The sequence below is a fragment of the Gymnogyps californianus genome, chromosome 1 (assembly GCF_018139145.2).
Source record: "Gymnogyps californianus isolate 813 chromosome 1, ASM1813914v2, whole genome shotgun sequence".
NCBI classification, from domain to species: Eukaryota; Metazoa; Chordata; class Aves; order Accipitriformes; family Cathartidae; genus Gymnogyps; species Gymnogyps californianus.
Genome location: NC_059471.1, coordinates 137,934,879 through 137,950,071, shown reverse-complemented (window position 1 = coordinate 137,950,071; position 15,193 = coordinate 137,934,879). Strand labels below are relative to the sequence as shown.

Sequence of the window (15,193 nt, the reverse complement as noted above, 5' to 3'; positions counted from 1 at the left end):
AGATGTACATTAGTTGCGATGCAGAACATTGGCTGCACCAATGTCTATTATCTCCTACGCACAGAAATAGAGGTAACTAGGATTTAAGTTAAATTGTCTGTTGATTTAGCAACGAGCATTTGGTTATTGCCTTAAAACTTTGCGCAAAATGTTATCTACATAAAACCAAAGTATTATATACATTTAGAAATGAGTGAAATATCAGGCCTAGAATATATTCCTTCAATGTGGGTAGGGTTACCCAAGAAAATAGCCATAAGCAGATACAGGATAATCTCTCAAATTAATACTAATTTTTGTTGTTGTGAACACTCTTGTTGTACACAATAAGGTAGTTTTATTAGATGGAGATGCCTGCTCATTGCAAAACATCTAAATTTGATTTTAGTGGAAAAAATTGCAATATGGAGGAGATAAATGCGTGTTGCACTTTTACTGTAGCTGAATGACCAGTCTCATAGTAGTCACATAAGAAACGAAATTGGTATTGTTTTTAAATGCATAATGAAATGAAGATGCATACAGCCCTTTTTTTACTAAAGAACTTATTTTTCCTTGTAAGATTTTTCTTTGAAATATATTTTTAAAAAAATCAATAAGACATTCTGAAAGATACATAATTCAAACTTTTATGAGAGAGGTGTTTTTGGAGCTGTCATAAATGATCCATAGTCTTAATTCCATCCCATATAACAGAAGCAGCTTCAATAACTCAGCCATGCCATCTGAACTCCAGTGTAATTTAATGCATTGAAAGTAGGCATATGTCTTGCTCCATTATGTACTATATTGTACTATACAAAAGTCTATAAAAGCCACCTGAATGAAATGAACAATTATTTGTATTTCAATAAGGAAAAGCACTTTACTAGTAATTCCAGAATAAGATTGTACAGAGATTAGCAAATAAGGCAAGACTGCAACACCCCTTAGTAAACATCAAATTAGCACTTAAAAACACAGAAAAAAGTCTTCATTCTTTTATCTTAGGGTAAGTGGACAGTCTACCTGCTTTCTGGCTAGAAATAAATTAGAAACTCCAGGGTTTTATTTTTTTTGTTCAGACTCCACTATGAAACTTCATAACCAAATTATGCCATTTTAATTTGATTAATATATTATTTTACAGGTTATTTTGAAAGTTTTTAAATAGATTGTTATAATATTGTTAATTATGAAATACCGAAAAAATCACGCGTAAACAGCATTCCCTAACTACATAACTGTTCTCCACATCTGTAATAAAATTTTCTTTCCTATCTCTTTTCTTCCTCTAATCTATTCATCACAACCTATCAATTAACAACGCTGAGCTCCCTTAACTTTCACTTCCAGTTTCTGCATTTTTCTTTGCTTGATACTGCCCCAGAAATAATGTCTGTAGGAGGAACAGCCAACATCACTTTTTAAGTAGGCTATGGAGATGAAAAGTCACTCTTTCAACTAGAAGGCAGGATTCTGGCTTGCAAGGATGTGCTGTCAACACAATGCTCAGAAGGATAGCAGTGTAACATTTAGATATTAAGGTAAAAATTATACCCCCTGCCTTAGAAAGAATGTTAGTTTTTTATCCCAGCTCTCCCTTCCACTGCCACAACTTGAATTCCTAGGAAAACAAATAGTGCCTTCATGCCTTCAAGCTTTTCTCCACTCTTTTTCCCCACTAATTGCTTATACACTCCCCACCAGCAGGGGTGGGCTTTTGATTTGATAGGTGGGCTGCCTTACTTTCTGTCACAGGAGCAGCCCAGGGAAGCAACTGCAGAAGCAAAAAGGAAGGACAACTGGTATATGCAATTTCTAAAGTATTTTTTCTGTTGAATGCTGCCGATACCAAAGACATGCTGTGACATGGCTTGTGGATGGAGATAGACCAAATCAGGAATGACCTATGTGTTTTCATTGCAGATACCATGAAGTCCTATCACTGTGCTTTTCCTTTCTCTCAATATACTTTATATAAACGGACACAATGAATGTAACAAAGTGCCTTTTACTAGAATAGGTATATACATGATTCGTATACATCAAATTTAGTCTCACATAAAAAGCGTTGAAGCTGAAACTATTGTAAAACCACGAGATCAAGGTTAAAAGAAAACATATGCTCATTTATTTCTACCTATGCCATGGTAAAGGACAAAGTCACACATCTCTGTGCATTGCAATCATCGTGTTTTTCCTTTTTTTTTTTTTTTTCTTTCTTCAGAAAAATGAGTACCATGCTTGGCACTTTATTTTGTGTAACAATGAGAGACTGAAGTGATCTGATAAGAAGGCTTGTACTGTCATCTTCAGCAGCAAAGAACATACTTTAACATTACGTCTTTCAAACTTTCATCACAGAAGCATATAAATGCAGTTATCAATAGTGTCAAGTGTCATGGAGCTCGATGGGAACAATTATGTGCATTGTAATATGAATCTTTAACTGAAAACCTCAACAAATTATGAAGTCCAAACAAAGCCTTTATAAAATGATTCCTCCCTTTACCAGTTTCATCCTCACACATATAGGCAAAACATGCCAGTACTGAAGACTAGGAATGCAGTCTAGCTCTTTGCACCCTTTTCAATAACAAATGAAAGAGTTGCCTTATTTCCATTCTCTAACTTGCTACTGAGATAAATAATAATTTCTGAGTAAAACAAAGCCACACATGTGAGTCTTTTACTTTGATCTGAGGAGACATTCTTTGTAAACTATTTCTTATACAAGACAGATATTTGCACCCATACATCCCAGAATCATCTCACTCTTTCATGAAAAATTCTATCCCTACTCTACAATTCTGTGAAATGATTAGAAAACTCATTAAGAAAAATTAATTATATGAAATGTCATGTTTTTATAGAAGCTTCTGTTTCCAAAACAACCTTTTATTTCAGACTTTTCCATCAGATCTGAACCATTTGTTGCATAGTGGCTTACATGATATATGCACTTAGTTATATTTTGACAACCTTCAGTGGGCTGTTACAATAGCCTGTTTTCCAGAAAAGAAAGTATAACCACAATACCAAGTTGAGCCTTTGGGGGTTGGTTGAGTTTCTCATTAAATTGATGTTCAAGTACATGTAGCATTTTTCCTTAGTGTGGCAACTTGCCAATTTAACATCGGGGAAATTCAGATGCTTATAAATTAAGTTTATAAGCAAGTTTGTTGAAATGACAAATCGGATTTTGAAAACTGAAACACGAGTTTCTGTCTCTCATTGCGTTATAGTGCAGTGCCCTCCACTGGCCAAATGTCCTCACTTAAAAATAAGAGCAAAAATTCTCTGAAAAGTTACTCTTCAGACTAAAAACCAAAAAACCCTAAAAAAACCTCAGAAGGAGTGTCAAATTCTTAGAAAAGGTTACTACATAATGGCACCAATTTATACTAATGCCAGCCTTGCTTTCATATTACATGGTAATAAAATACATTGGGTGCTGAAATAAATCCTGAAGCAGCCTTTTTAAAGAGTTTGAAATTAGAGGTGACAATACAAAAATAGGAGGTACTAAAAAGTGTAACTTAGCACGAGGCCTTATAGTGGTAAAAAGCATACAACCAGATTAGCAATTACTACTGTCTGTTGAATTTTCACTATTTTACCTTTTTCAGTTCGGAAATGACAGACCCTCATCTGAATTTCTCTTTGAAGTAATTAATAATGCTTTTGAGTGCAGTGGACAGAATTAGTTGCACCAGTACTACCTATATTAGATGTACCTGAGAGTGAGGATTAATAAGTGTCAAGAGCCAACAGCACAATGAGAAAGCTGGAAACAAGATATATATGAATGCCCTCCCTTCATGTTACCATGGGTTTCCCGCTTACTAGTTTTTTGTCTCTCCCTCTCGCTTCATTTTATGCTTGTTTCAAAAATATGGATGAAATGTAAATGCAGTGATGGTAGGCAAACTGTAACATATTCAGGAATATTCTGTACTCTGACCAACCTTGCTGCTGTCATTTGGCCAACCCACTCCTCTTGGGTGACGTTATCTTTTATAATACCATTCCCTTCACTAGCTGGTTGATGGCCAGCATTGCTGCACAACTTTCTCCAATACCTATATTAGCTCAGGGACAATATGGGCAATATTTACATGATACATCAAGTGCCTGATCATGCTTTCAAAAATTAAGAACAACAGTATTTTAAAATAATCCATGAACATGTGCAAAAGGACAACTGGTGGTACAACAGATCTAGCTGATGATGAAGGACCCTATGGATACTATCTTAGTAATAAAAGCGTTATTAATGAGCTTTCAGTAGATTCAATTATCCTACACAAGGTTACTGTCTAATTACTACATCTAATGATATTCAATGTGATAGATTTGCTGGTGACAAGGTGAACTGTTTCTTTAATAAGACTAAAAGCAACAAGCTATAAGAGTTATGATAAAAATACAGAGATAAATGGTGTTTGCACAGATAGACCAAAACCACAAAAAGATTGAAAACATGCTTTGTGTCAAGAGTTGCACACTGTTGGATTTTCAAGCAGAGTCAAAGAAGGACACAAAAATATTAAGTCCCTGATAAAACCTTCACTGCCATCTACAGATAGAGGGAAGAACTAGAAGGCTGAAATAAAGCTGAAAGATGGATTTAACATCCCTTTTTTCAAGTGCTGACTTAAAAAGGGGCATAGAGCACCATTTTATTTGAGCACATCTAATGGAAGCTTGAAGACCTAGCATAGGTTTTAGTTTGTTCTATTCACTTTGTATAAAATTTCTGTGTTAGTGGGCAATGGAGGAAACTAGTCATATTTCATATCTGCCAATCCTATGATAAACTACTTCCACTAGAAAAAAAGAAAACCCAACACTGTTCCTAAACTTGGCTTTTAAGGAGAAAAGCTAAATGCCAAGACTAATCATGAAGCATCTTCCGTTGACTATAGTTGCATGGATTACTAACAATGGTGGGATTTTCCACTCCAGTGAACAGCAGTGCTAAGTGTCCCCCCTCAATTTCTGTAGACCCCAGTTCTGGTGAAGTGGGGAGCAGCTTCAGTGCTCTCTTCTTCCAGGCAGCACAGACACCAACAGACAAGAATAACTTCTTTGCCTCATTAAGCCTCCATCCTCACAGAAGGTTCTGTTCCTCATTGAAGATTAATTTGTGATACTCCTTTTGCATCAGGATTCACCAATGATGACACAGAGCAAGGCATTCAGTCATCCTCACCCTCGGACTCTCAGTTTCTCCTGTTAGAAGGAAGTGCTACATTGTAGGCCTTGAGGTTTTGCAGCCATTGCCTTACCTCAGATCTATCATTTCACCCCTCCTCAGCGTTCTTATATAGCTTATGGCAACCAGCCATTTCCTTTTTTTTTTTTTTTTTAAAGCAGATATTCCCACTTCCTTTGATTGTGCAATAACCACATACTAATGCTGGGTTGTTCTGCTAATCATTTTGCAGATAAGATCTCCCTCGTACAATCAAAGAGCTGTTTTTCATACTACGAGCTTGAAAGAAAAAAATTGGAGGTTAGAATGGTGGATATCTGATTGCTTCCACATTCAGATCTCTATGCTTCTATTATACCATTTTAAGACCTCAAACTGAAATAGTAAGCCATTTTCACAGCCACGTTACACATAGATTAATACATAGGAATGTGGCAGAAGCACGTAAATGCTTTCTAATCTTTTGCATAGAATTGTTTTAGCCAGAATTGTATTAAACCCACAGTTCCTTAACATGATTTGACTCTGTTGTGGACAGGGCCTCAGAAAGAAGAGCAACTGTTGGTCTCACTCTCAACCCATGAAAAGTAATTAAGACCCCACTTTCCCTTGGGGAACAGGTGTAGCTATCACTTCGCTGGCAGCCTGTTCCAGCTGAGGAGTTATTACTACAGCTGTTCAGCTGATGGCAATTACCACTGACGATGGTCATTGTATGCGGATCTCACCTTCTAAAGGTTTCCTCCCAAGAGAGCTGACGTGATGACTGCTGAACTGCAGGCATTACACTGCTTTCTGCTAAGAGACCAACTGACATTTACCTTTACGTGACCTTAGTGAGCTACAAAATGCATACTCAACCACAGTTGCTTAACCACGCTGACATATAGAATTTCTAACTTTTGCTTTTCCTTACAGCGTAAAGAGCTTTAAACACCACAGCTTTAAACCACAGAACTCTGAAAAACAAAAACAGGATGTCTGCTTCTAAAGCTGGTGCTGTGTATATTTTTCCTGAGACTGTGCTATCTGGGACCAGGTTGGTGTAATCTTTCAATACAGTCTATTGGCCAAATTCTCTCTTTCCTGCTGGAAGGTTAACTCTGGTGTGTATGACAGAAAATATTTTCATGGCCAAGGGTTGTTGTCATCACAAACTGCGTAACAATAGGACCAGCTGGAGATAAAAAAAATAAGGCTTAAAGTTATGTTCAGTGGTCTCCTTTACTCTCGCAAAGCTCCAGTGCAGCCAGGAAGAATCCAGAAAGAGACAAACACTATTTGCACAATTCAGCATAGGAACAATGCTATTGTTTCTTCTTCTTCTTCCTCGAGAGTGGGTTTTGATGCTGCAACAGTATGTTAGTGCAGGCCTACAGGACTTTAGTTGAATAGAATATTTCAGTTGGAAGGGACCTACAATGATCATCTAGTCCAACTGCCTAACCACTTCAGGGCTGACCAAGTTAAAGCATGTTATTAAGGGCATTGTCCAAATGCCTCTTAAACACTAACAGGCTTGGGGCATCAACCACCTCTCTAGGAAGCCTGTTCCAGTGTTTGACCACCCTCTTGGTAAAGAAATGCTTCTTTACGTCCAATCTAAACCTCCCCTGGTACAGCTTTGAACCATTCCCACACGTCCTATCACTGGATCCCAGGGAGAACAGCTCAGCACCTCCCTCTCTACTCCCCCTCCTCAGGAAGCTGTAGAGAACAATGAGGTCGCCCCTCAGCTCCTTTTCTCCAAACTAGACAAGCCCAAAGTCCTTAGCCTCTCCTCATAGGACATACCTTCCAGCCCTTTCACCAGCTTTGTTGCCCTCCTCTGGATGCATTCAAGAACCTTCACATCCTTGCTTGTCAATCAAGCCACATACCCATCCTCAAAGGCTGTGTCACTTAACACAGGTAAAGCACAACTATAATTTCTGGTTGGAACCAGCTGTTGGGAGTGGCTGGCCTTAAATGTTCGGATATGAAGAAGGATCAAAAACCCGCTAAGGTTTGTCCCTGCTCTCATTCTGATGTGTATTTCTCCTCCTTTCGTCCCTTACCAAATTCATACGCGCTTTGAGAAGTTTTATTTGCATTTTTGTTGTTTACGGACACAGTTCAAGAATTAGCAAGCTTACAGCTTATTTTACAGACCTCAATAGCATCAGCTCTTTTCCTCAAAGACCTTGTGATACATGACAGGCTGCATCAGACAGATAAAACAGTCCTGCCAACAACGGATAGGAGACAAGACTTACCAAAAAAAAAGCTGAAATCACAGCCTGTCACTTGCTTAATCAGTGCCATTTGGAGTAATCTCATGCCTCTTTCATTCGTAAACAATCTGTTACAGAGATACAGGAATTTGCCATGTATTATTTTTATAAGCAGGCCTAATTATATACCAGGTCCTCTGTCCTTCTGTCAGAACATCTGTGTGCATACAGTAGGAAATTAGGAAGAAAGAGGGGCTTCAAGACGTAACTTCATGGGGAAAGAAGTGGCACTATGCGTTATGTTGAATCAAATTGGATGATGGATCCATCTACAAATTGTTTGATTTTACATCTTCCACAAAAAAACCCAGCTGATATAAAGAAAGTGCTAAGGTTAGCAGGAAAGAGCAAAGTGATAAAAACGAACTTTCCAGCTCTAGAAGTAATATTCTCAAGATTTAGACCTTCCCTAATGTATAACTTAATTTAGATAGTTACCAATATATATAGAAGACTAACCCTGAGGACCAAGCAAATGTGCTGTAATGAGACAAATATAATCGCTAGTTTTTTTTCTAAGTTTCAAAGCACAGACAAAACATCATTTCATGGTCTCCCTATGCACTGATGGAGTCATCTCCTGACTGCTCAGCAGAGAATTTGAAAAATTGGGTGGGTAAATACATGAGGCAATAAGGTAGTCTAAGCATTTATTGTTAAAAACAGAACTACTCATCAACTGATTGAAATTAACATATTTATTTCATCTGTCAGATTTGATTAATCTCTAACAACATCATTCTTCGGACACCTCAGAAGCGGCCAGTATAAAACAACATAGCTCCAGTCAGGTCAGCAACCACATGAGATTTTTACTGCTGAGAGCCTAGGCCAGAGATATTCAGCAAGAACTTCAGACAACCACAGAATTACATACTGAACATGATGCTTTTGTTCCCTAGCTCAGGAGGTTGCATTTTTCCACATTTTTGCCCAGATCACTGGAAACAAACATCATCCCAACTATCTAAAGGATCCAAACCAGCTATATTTCTACAGAAAGGTATCTTAAGCTCAATTTGCAAGCTTGCTATTTGGTTTTGTTTTTATTGACACCTTCCACCTTCTACCAGGACAGCATACCTTCTCTAAGCTTGTGTGGATCACTAACATCAGAAATCTAATTCTGAATGTATTAACCACTGAAACATGGGCAGTGCTGCAACCCACCGAACTGGTTTGCTTCCACTCAAGATGCATTCTTAAATGGTAGTATCACCAGTTTCCAACCAGCCTGATAGGTTTTGCCAAGCAACCACTTTGGTTACTGTGAGACTAATGCACATGTACAGACTGATGCAACAGATATCGGTCCAAGGTAGCGTGGCTCAAGGGTAGGAACTCTGTTCTCCCGGGACAGTATCTGCCTTCCCACACAATGAAGGGAGTTTTGAAGAGAGTATGGCCAAAAGTAAAGGTTACTGTCATCAGAGAACATGTCTCCTATCATCTGTCTAGCAGAGAGGATTTCAGAAGAATCTACTGTTCACATTACAGAAAAAAAAACCTCAAAACACTACAGCTGTAGACCTGACATTTCATGTTTAATAATCAACATAGCAGCTTACGAAGTTTAAAAAATGACCAGTTACTGGCTTTGAAATAAAGGTGTTCTGTGAGATTGATTTTGTAACTCATAACGCTTGTTGAAGACAAGGAAAAGTTTGCCTTTTGGCAGCTTGACAAAGTCAGGCTTGACTTCACAAAGAAGTGCTCCATGTGAAACTGTCATCATCGTAGCATACTATCATTAACTGTTACGTGAAAGCCATGTTTTCACTTACTTTCCAAACTGAGAAGGTTCATTGCATATATATACACCTCTGGCTGAATTCTACTCTTGGAAGAATTTTTGTCTAATTGATTGACTGCATTGTAACTCTAGGATGAAGATTTGTCACACTAGTTATCAAATGCATGTTATTCCTAAATGAGATAAAACCACTTTCCATTATGTAGTTTACTCTGGCGCGGGGGGGGCGGGGGGGGGGCAGAGTCTAACTGGTATGTAACTCCAGAGCATGAAACAACATCTATGTGAACAAACAGAATAACTGTTTATTCTAGCCAGGTAAACAAGCAGAATAAAAGTGGAACCTTTAACAGAAAAAAAAAAAAAAAAAAAATTCCTGTCACAAATTCCAAGGCACACCAGTGTAGGGAATACACTACTAAGTGCAAAGCAAAAGCCATGCTGCTTTGAAAAGCTCACACACCAAAGCAAGTATAGCACACATGAAGACTTACCTGCTTATACTTCTGCTAAAAGGCAAGACAAATAATCACACTAATTATATCTAATATTCATGTAGAAGACATATGCATAACAGGCAAATACAGTGTTAATATCTTATTGTTTGCATTAGAAATGGCAGTTTAAAACCAAGATCCATAAATACATCATGTTCTGTGCTTGTCCAATGAAGTTCACAATTTGAATAATGAGATACTACATGTCTACTCAAGAATCAGGACAAGTCTTAAATTAATGCATCCTACTAAGTCGAATTACACACATACAAAATAAGATTATTAGTTATAAAGGTGAAAACTGGCATGCTTGACTTTAGAAGCATAAAACTACATGAAATGGTGTTTTGACTTTGTTTTTACATAGTACCTTTATAACTTTATATTACATCTATAACTTTTGACCTTATGTTTTCTGTACATTTGAAGTTCATTACAAATATTCAGAAGCTAAAATTTATACGTACATTATATATAGTGGGTCTTAGAATTTAATAATCATTAATTTAGCAATATTTAATTGCAAGATCATTCTGTTTATATGCACCTGCCATCCACATCAAGAGGAATTAATGAATTGATAGTATATTACTTTAAACCGTGTAGCATATTACTTCAAATACTCTTCATATTTTAAATTTTTTTCATTTGTGTATTTGGTTCGCTTTCTACTATTCCTTTTCTTACTTTCCACACAAGAGAGAAATGCATTTAAACTCTAATATGAGCTAGAAATGCACGCACAGTTTGCAAGGTCCTCTATACAGAAAAACATACAATACCACCATTTTTCATCCACTAAATAGTAGAAATAAGATTAGAACCGTTTCTTTCCAAATGCAAAATCCTGTGCTTGCACCATGCGGATTTAAAAAAAAGACCAATTTGAATGGAAAAATATATAATTCTCTATTTGAAAGATGGTCCAAAATATAGCATGTTGGGAAAATACAAGCACTGGGACATCTTGTATAAAAGAATAGTATAGTTACTATAGATTTAGTAGACAGATCATCTGTGTGAGTTACCTGGAAAGAAAGTAACCATATGATGTGAAAGAAAACATCTTAAAAGCAATCACACTATAGATTGTAATCACATTGCTTTCAAATTCATCCTAAACACCATTGCCTATATTTTTCTCTATCAGAAGGCAAGCAACAATTTTTGTTCTTTTCAATCTCAGATATTTACCACAGAATTTTTCCAATGACGATTCCATATTTTCTCTTGCAAGCGTGAACTCAGGCGAGTTTTCCACCAACATTAACATAACATCCAAACAACTAGTTAGACCTTCATGAGCTTATGCCAGCTGTACCATACCTTTAGGCCATATATCACTGCTAACTCAAGAGTTCTATTCATCAGCATTGTTTTTATCAGTTTCTGCATGTAAGATAAAGCCTTAGTATGACACCTGGATGCTCTGGTCCATCCAGGCCTTGCTGTATGCTTTAATGCTCTGCTTCACATTTGAAATTCACTCCAGAATCCCCATCCCCAACACTGGAATTGAATTGTACATTATAGGACAAAAGCATGAAGGTTACTCAACATCCTGTCAAAACACAATATGGAGGTGTCCTGCATGAAGATACTATTATGCTTATTTCAAGAAATAGACATTTGCTAAACCAAATGCAAGCAACATGAGAGATCATTCAACAATTGCAGTGAACTCACTGATAATGGGGATTTTCTATCCTGGTCAATCCAGATACCTTCAGCATCTCCTTAACAGTTTTACTTTCATATTTTTGGAACATCATTTCCTTACAAGTCTGCCTACTTTATCAAAACATTACACATAATGTAGCCTTTCTATTTTCAGGCTTTATCTATAAATGTCTATTTCATTTATGTTTCCAATCAATTCATACATTATTCATATTAGGAGTGCTTTAGAGCTCAAACTGATTCAGAATTCTACAAAGAATAAACCTATCTGTAAAACTCAATCTCAGGAACTGTCAGCTGCCTTAAAAAGTAAAACAACAAAGACACTGAAACTGCAAGTCACCCGTTGCAGAGCAATGCTTCTCATTCTAAGTGTCTGACTACTTCCATTAAACTTAAAGCTAAACTTGCATTTTGTAGAAATGTTCACATATAGTTAAATAAGATCAAAATTATAATCACTTCAAGTGCAGCCAGCCAAAGAATAATACTTTTATTCAGTGGCAAGTGTCCCTCACCATTAATGAGCTCTTGTATTATCAATTAAAAAATTGTTGTTCCACTCACTGTGCCACGTTGGATACAGCTGGCAGTGGCGACTCTTCTGATATAAGGTCAATGTCATCAGTGAAGCTGTTGGCCCGTGACATTTCTTGGGTATTCCCTTCTAAACGTCTTTTCACTGCACAAATAATTCAAAGAAATCATAATACATTAGGGAGACAACATATACAAGCTCTTTCCCTTGCTTAAGATACTATGCAGTAGATTAAAGAAATGTTTCTAATATGAGACATGGCTTTCTTTTTTGTCAGAATTGGTGAAGTTGATGCTTATAACATATGCCATACAAAAATATGTATGTGCACATACATAGTTCAAATACACAGGAACTTCTTACAAGAAACGCTTGTCTTCTTGAAGACTGTATTCCTATAAGCAGAGATTCACCATACCCACAATTTCAATGTGGGCATGATGATAGAGACAATCTGACTTTCATTTCCTCATTTAATACTATTTGATATGTATACTTTAATTTCTCTAAAACCCTTCTTTAAAATTTTATTGCTATTATCATATAAGCAGCACTTTTGTTTCAAGTATTCTATTTGGTTACTATATTCACCAGTGTTCAGAAATTCTCCAATGGACTGTGGAAGAGCCTCAGGTGTTTGAATGCAGTCAGCTCAGTAGGGTAACCATGAGGGATACAAAGCTGTACTGTAGCTCAGCTTGTGTTCCAAGCATTAGAAAGCTACAAATTTTATTACAGATTGGGAAGACATATGACGGCCAATGAATGAAGGAGTTCACTCACAGACTGCAAAAAACAGAGAAGTGCAGCTAGCCCTATAACTGATGAAAACTGAAGTTTTAAAAAGCTCTAGCCTCAATGCTCATTTCCATCAAATATAGGGCTGACTTTTTCCACCATAAATGTGAAGTATACATGTACCTGCCTTTCTGAGTTCAGCTGCATCAATATTCATAAGCAATTTCTGCTTTAAGGTCTTTTCAGTATCTTTTCCTATATTTATTTTGTTCAAAAGCTATGAAGTACCTCTAGCTTAAATTGCTGTGATCTGAAATAGAAATTTTTTTCATGACTACTAGTGATCCTAACAGTTTCTAAGGAAGCTCTGTATCTATTTTAATTCTGATCATTCTTGAAAGCTTCACACATACGCTTATGAGCTGGCAGAGTCTAACTTGGAAAATGCATAGGATGATGCATATAAATTCAAGGGAGAAAAAAAAGATACATGTTTGTGGAGGGGGGAAACCACTAAAATTAAGTGTCAAACAAAACAAATAGAAGACTAAATAGTGTCACTTGCATATGCTGTGATGGGTAAGAAGAAAAAAAACAACCCATGTGACAGAAATGAGAAAGCGTGCCTCCTAGAAAACTAAATTGTTGAAATCTCAAGTTAATTCTATAGCACCACTTTGGCTGGACTACATTCAAGCTAAATACCAAAAAGCATACAACATCAGAGCCTACTATTGGAAGAGCCATAGCATAAATGGGAAGGAGTGAAAATGAAGTCTATGGATATAATTATAAAATGACATAACTAAACGCTGCTAAAGGACATAAAATCACAAAGCTATTTTATTTACGTCTGCTGCATTTAATCACAATTAAACTATGTTTCCAGGGGAAAACCAAATCTTCCTGGCACTAGGAACATGAACTTCTGTGCTCTACCAGCACTACTGAAACACTTTGGTTGCTCTAGAGGAGCTTTATTTTGTGAGACCTGCCAGTTCTGCACTTTTTCTGATAAGACTTTTTCTGTAAGAGAAGTATGTAGCCTTATTTCTGGACAAAGTCTTGAGATACATAGATCCAATATTTGAAGTATGGCTTTGGGAAGCACACAAAGATTTAGGAATAGGTTCCTTCAATCTCTAAAGAAGTAACATTGCACATGATCACATCTGCAAAATTAAACTGGGGGAGTTTTGGCTTCAACTTCAGTAAGATTTTCCTCATAGAAACGTAGCAGAATTTGAGAGTCGGCCAAAGGCAGAGTTAAGTCACTGTGCCCATGTAAGGCATAATCAAATTAAAAGGAAAACATTGTGTTGCTATCAATTCCTACTACACAATGGCCTGCTGAAATGGTAAGAGAAGGACCTAGTTAATTCATGGGGTTTTGCCTCCTCTATAGCACAGGATAGATATTAAAATTACTGCAATGCATTGGTCATGATAAGAAGTGGGATTATTTTTTATTTCTGTCATTTTAAAGGTTTGGTCCATATTGCCTTATCAAACTTATCTCTGTCTCATCACAGTGCTGTTTACAAACTGCATCCATAGGTTCTTAAAAAAACCACAAAACCCTAATTGTTTACATTTGGCTTGCTAATTCCTTTTCTTAGAAGTGTTCACTAATACGATGGCTCTTTGATCCATAACATGATAGTTATGAGAAAAGAGGGACAGCAGTAGCATGCCAGTTCTGAAACCTTCACTTTCTCATTATTCCCATTTGTGGGTGCTGTGCTGAGCGCTGCAGAACAGCTCATTGCAGGGTGTGCCTGGAACCCCTGCTTCTCTTGACCATGGACCTTCTGCAGAGACATGTAGAATATAATCCTGGGCTTAATGGCCTCAACCCGTGCTTGGTTACCTACATAAGCATGGCAAGCTTCTGTTCCTTCTTTATGTAGGGTAAAAGCATGCAAATTTTCTGTTTGGTGAAGACGTTGCTATGATTATCTGTGACAGTCTCATCCCACAAGTAGTACATTTCATTCCTACAAACATTTTGAAAAAGGCGATGATGTGATTATGTACTTTATACAAACAGGAGTTCTGTAACATATACCCCATAGTTCATTTTATTAGTTGAAGTTGTGCACTTAGCTCCATAAAACTAAGTATTTGAGTCATGTCTCAAAGTGCCTCCCTACTTCCCCTCTCTCCTCCCATGCTTCCCATGTGGTCAGATCTGTGGACAGGATAATTTTTGCCAGTTTGGTTACAGACTAGATTTATCTCAAAAACCTGCCTCTAGCTTACACAAGTATTAAGAGAAAGAAGAGCTTGCCCTATAAGTGCTGCTCTTAAATATCAAGTTAAAGCAGAAATCACAGTTCTGAGGCTCGTAATATTTGGGTGGTGATATTATAAGATTCCCTGCTACTCTCAGAGCCACTTGACTCAATTCAATCAGTTCAGGTTCATGTTTTGTGAAGTATTAAATCATCACAAGAGAATACCTGTTTTATCCTTGTAACCCTAATAATAAAAGCTATTTAATACTAAATCCCT

The 15,193-nt window shown here is 37.0% G+C and overlaps 1 protein-coding gene across 1 annotated transcript in view; it reads right to left on the bottom strand.

Annotated features, from left to right (window-relative positions):
* Nucleotides 1–15,193, bottom strand: part of LOC127026228 (potassium voltage-gated channel subfamily KQT member 1-like) — a 517,151-nt gene that overhangs the window by 399,699 nt on the left and 102,259 nt on the right. Inside the window, exons 12-13 of the mRNA XM_050911412.1 lie at nucleotides 11,971–12,085; nucleotides 9,721–9,735 (exon numbers count right to left, since the gene is read on the bottom strand). Coding sequence (XP_050767369.1) covers nucleotides 9,721–9,735; nucleotides 11,971–12,085 — 130 coding nt within the window. The remainder of the gene's footprint in view (nucleotides 1–9,720; nucleotides 9,736–11,970; nucleotides 12,086–15,193) is intronic.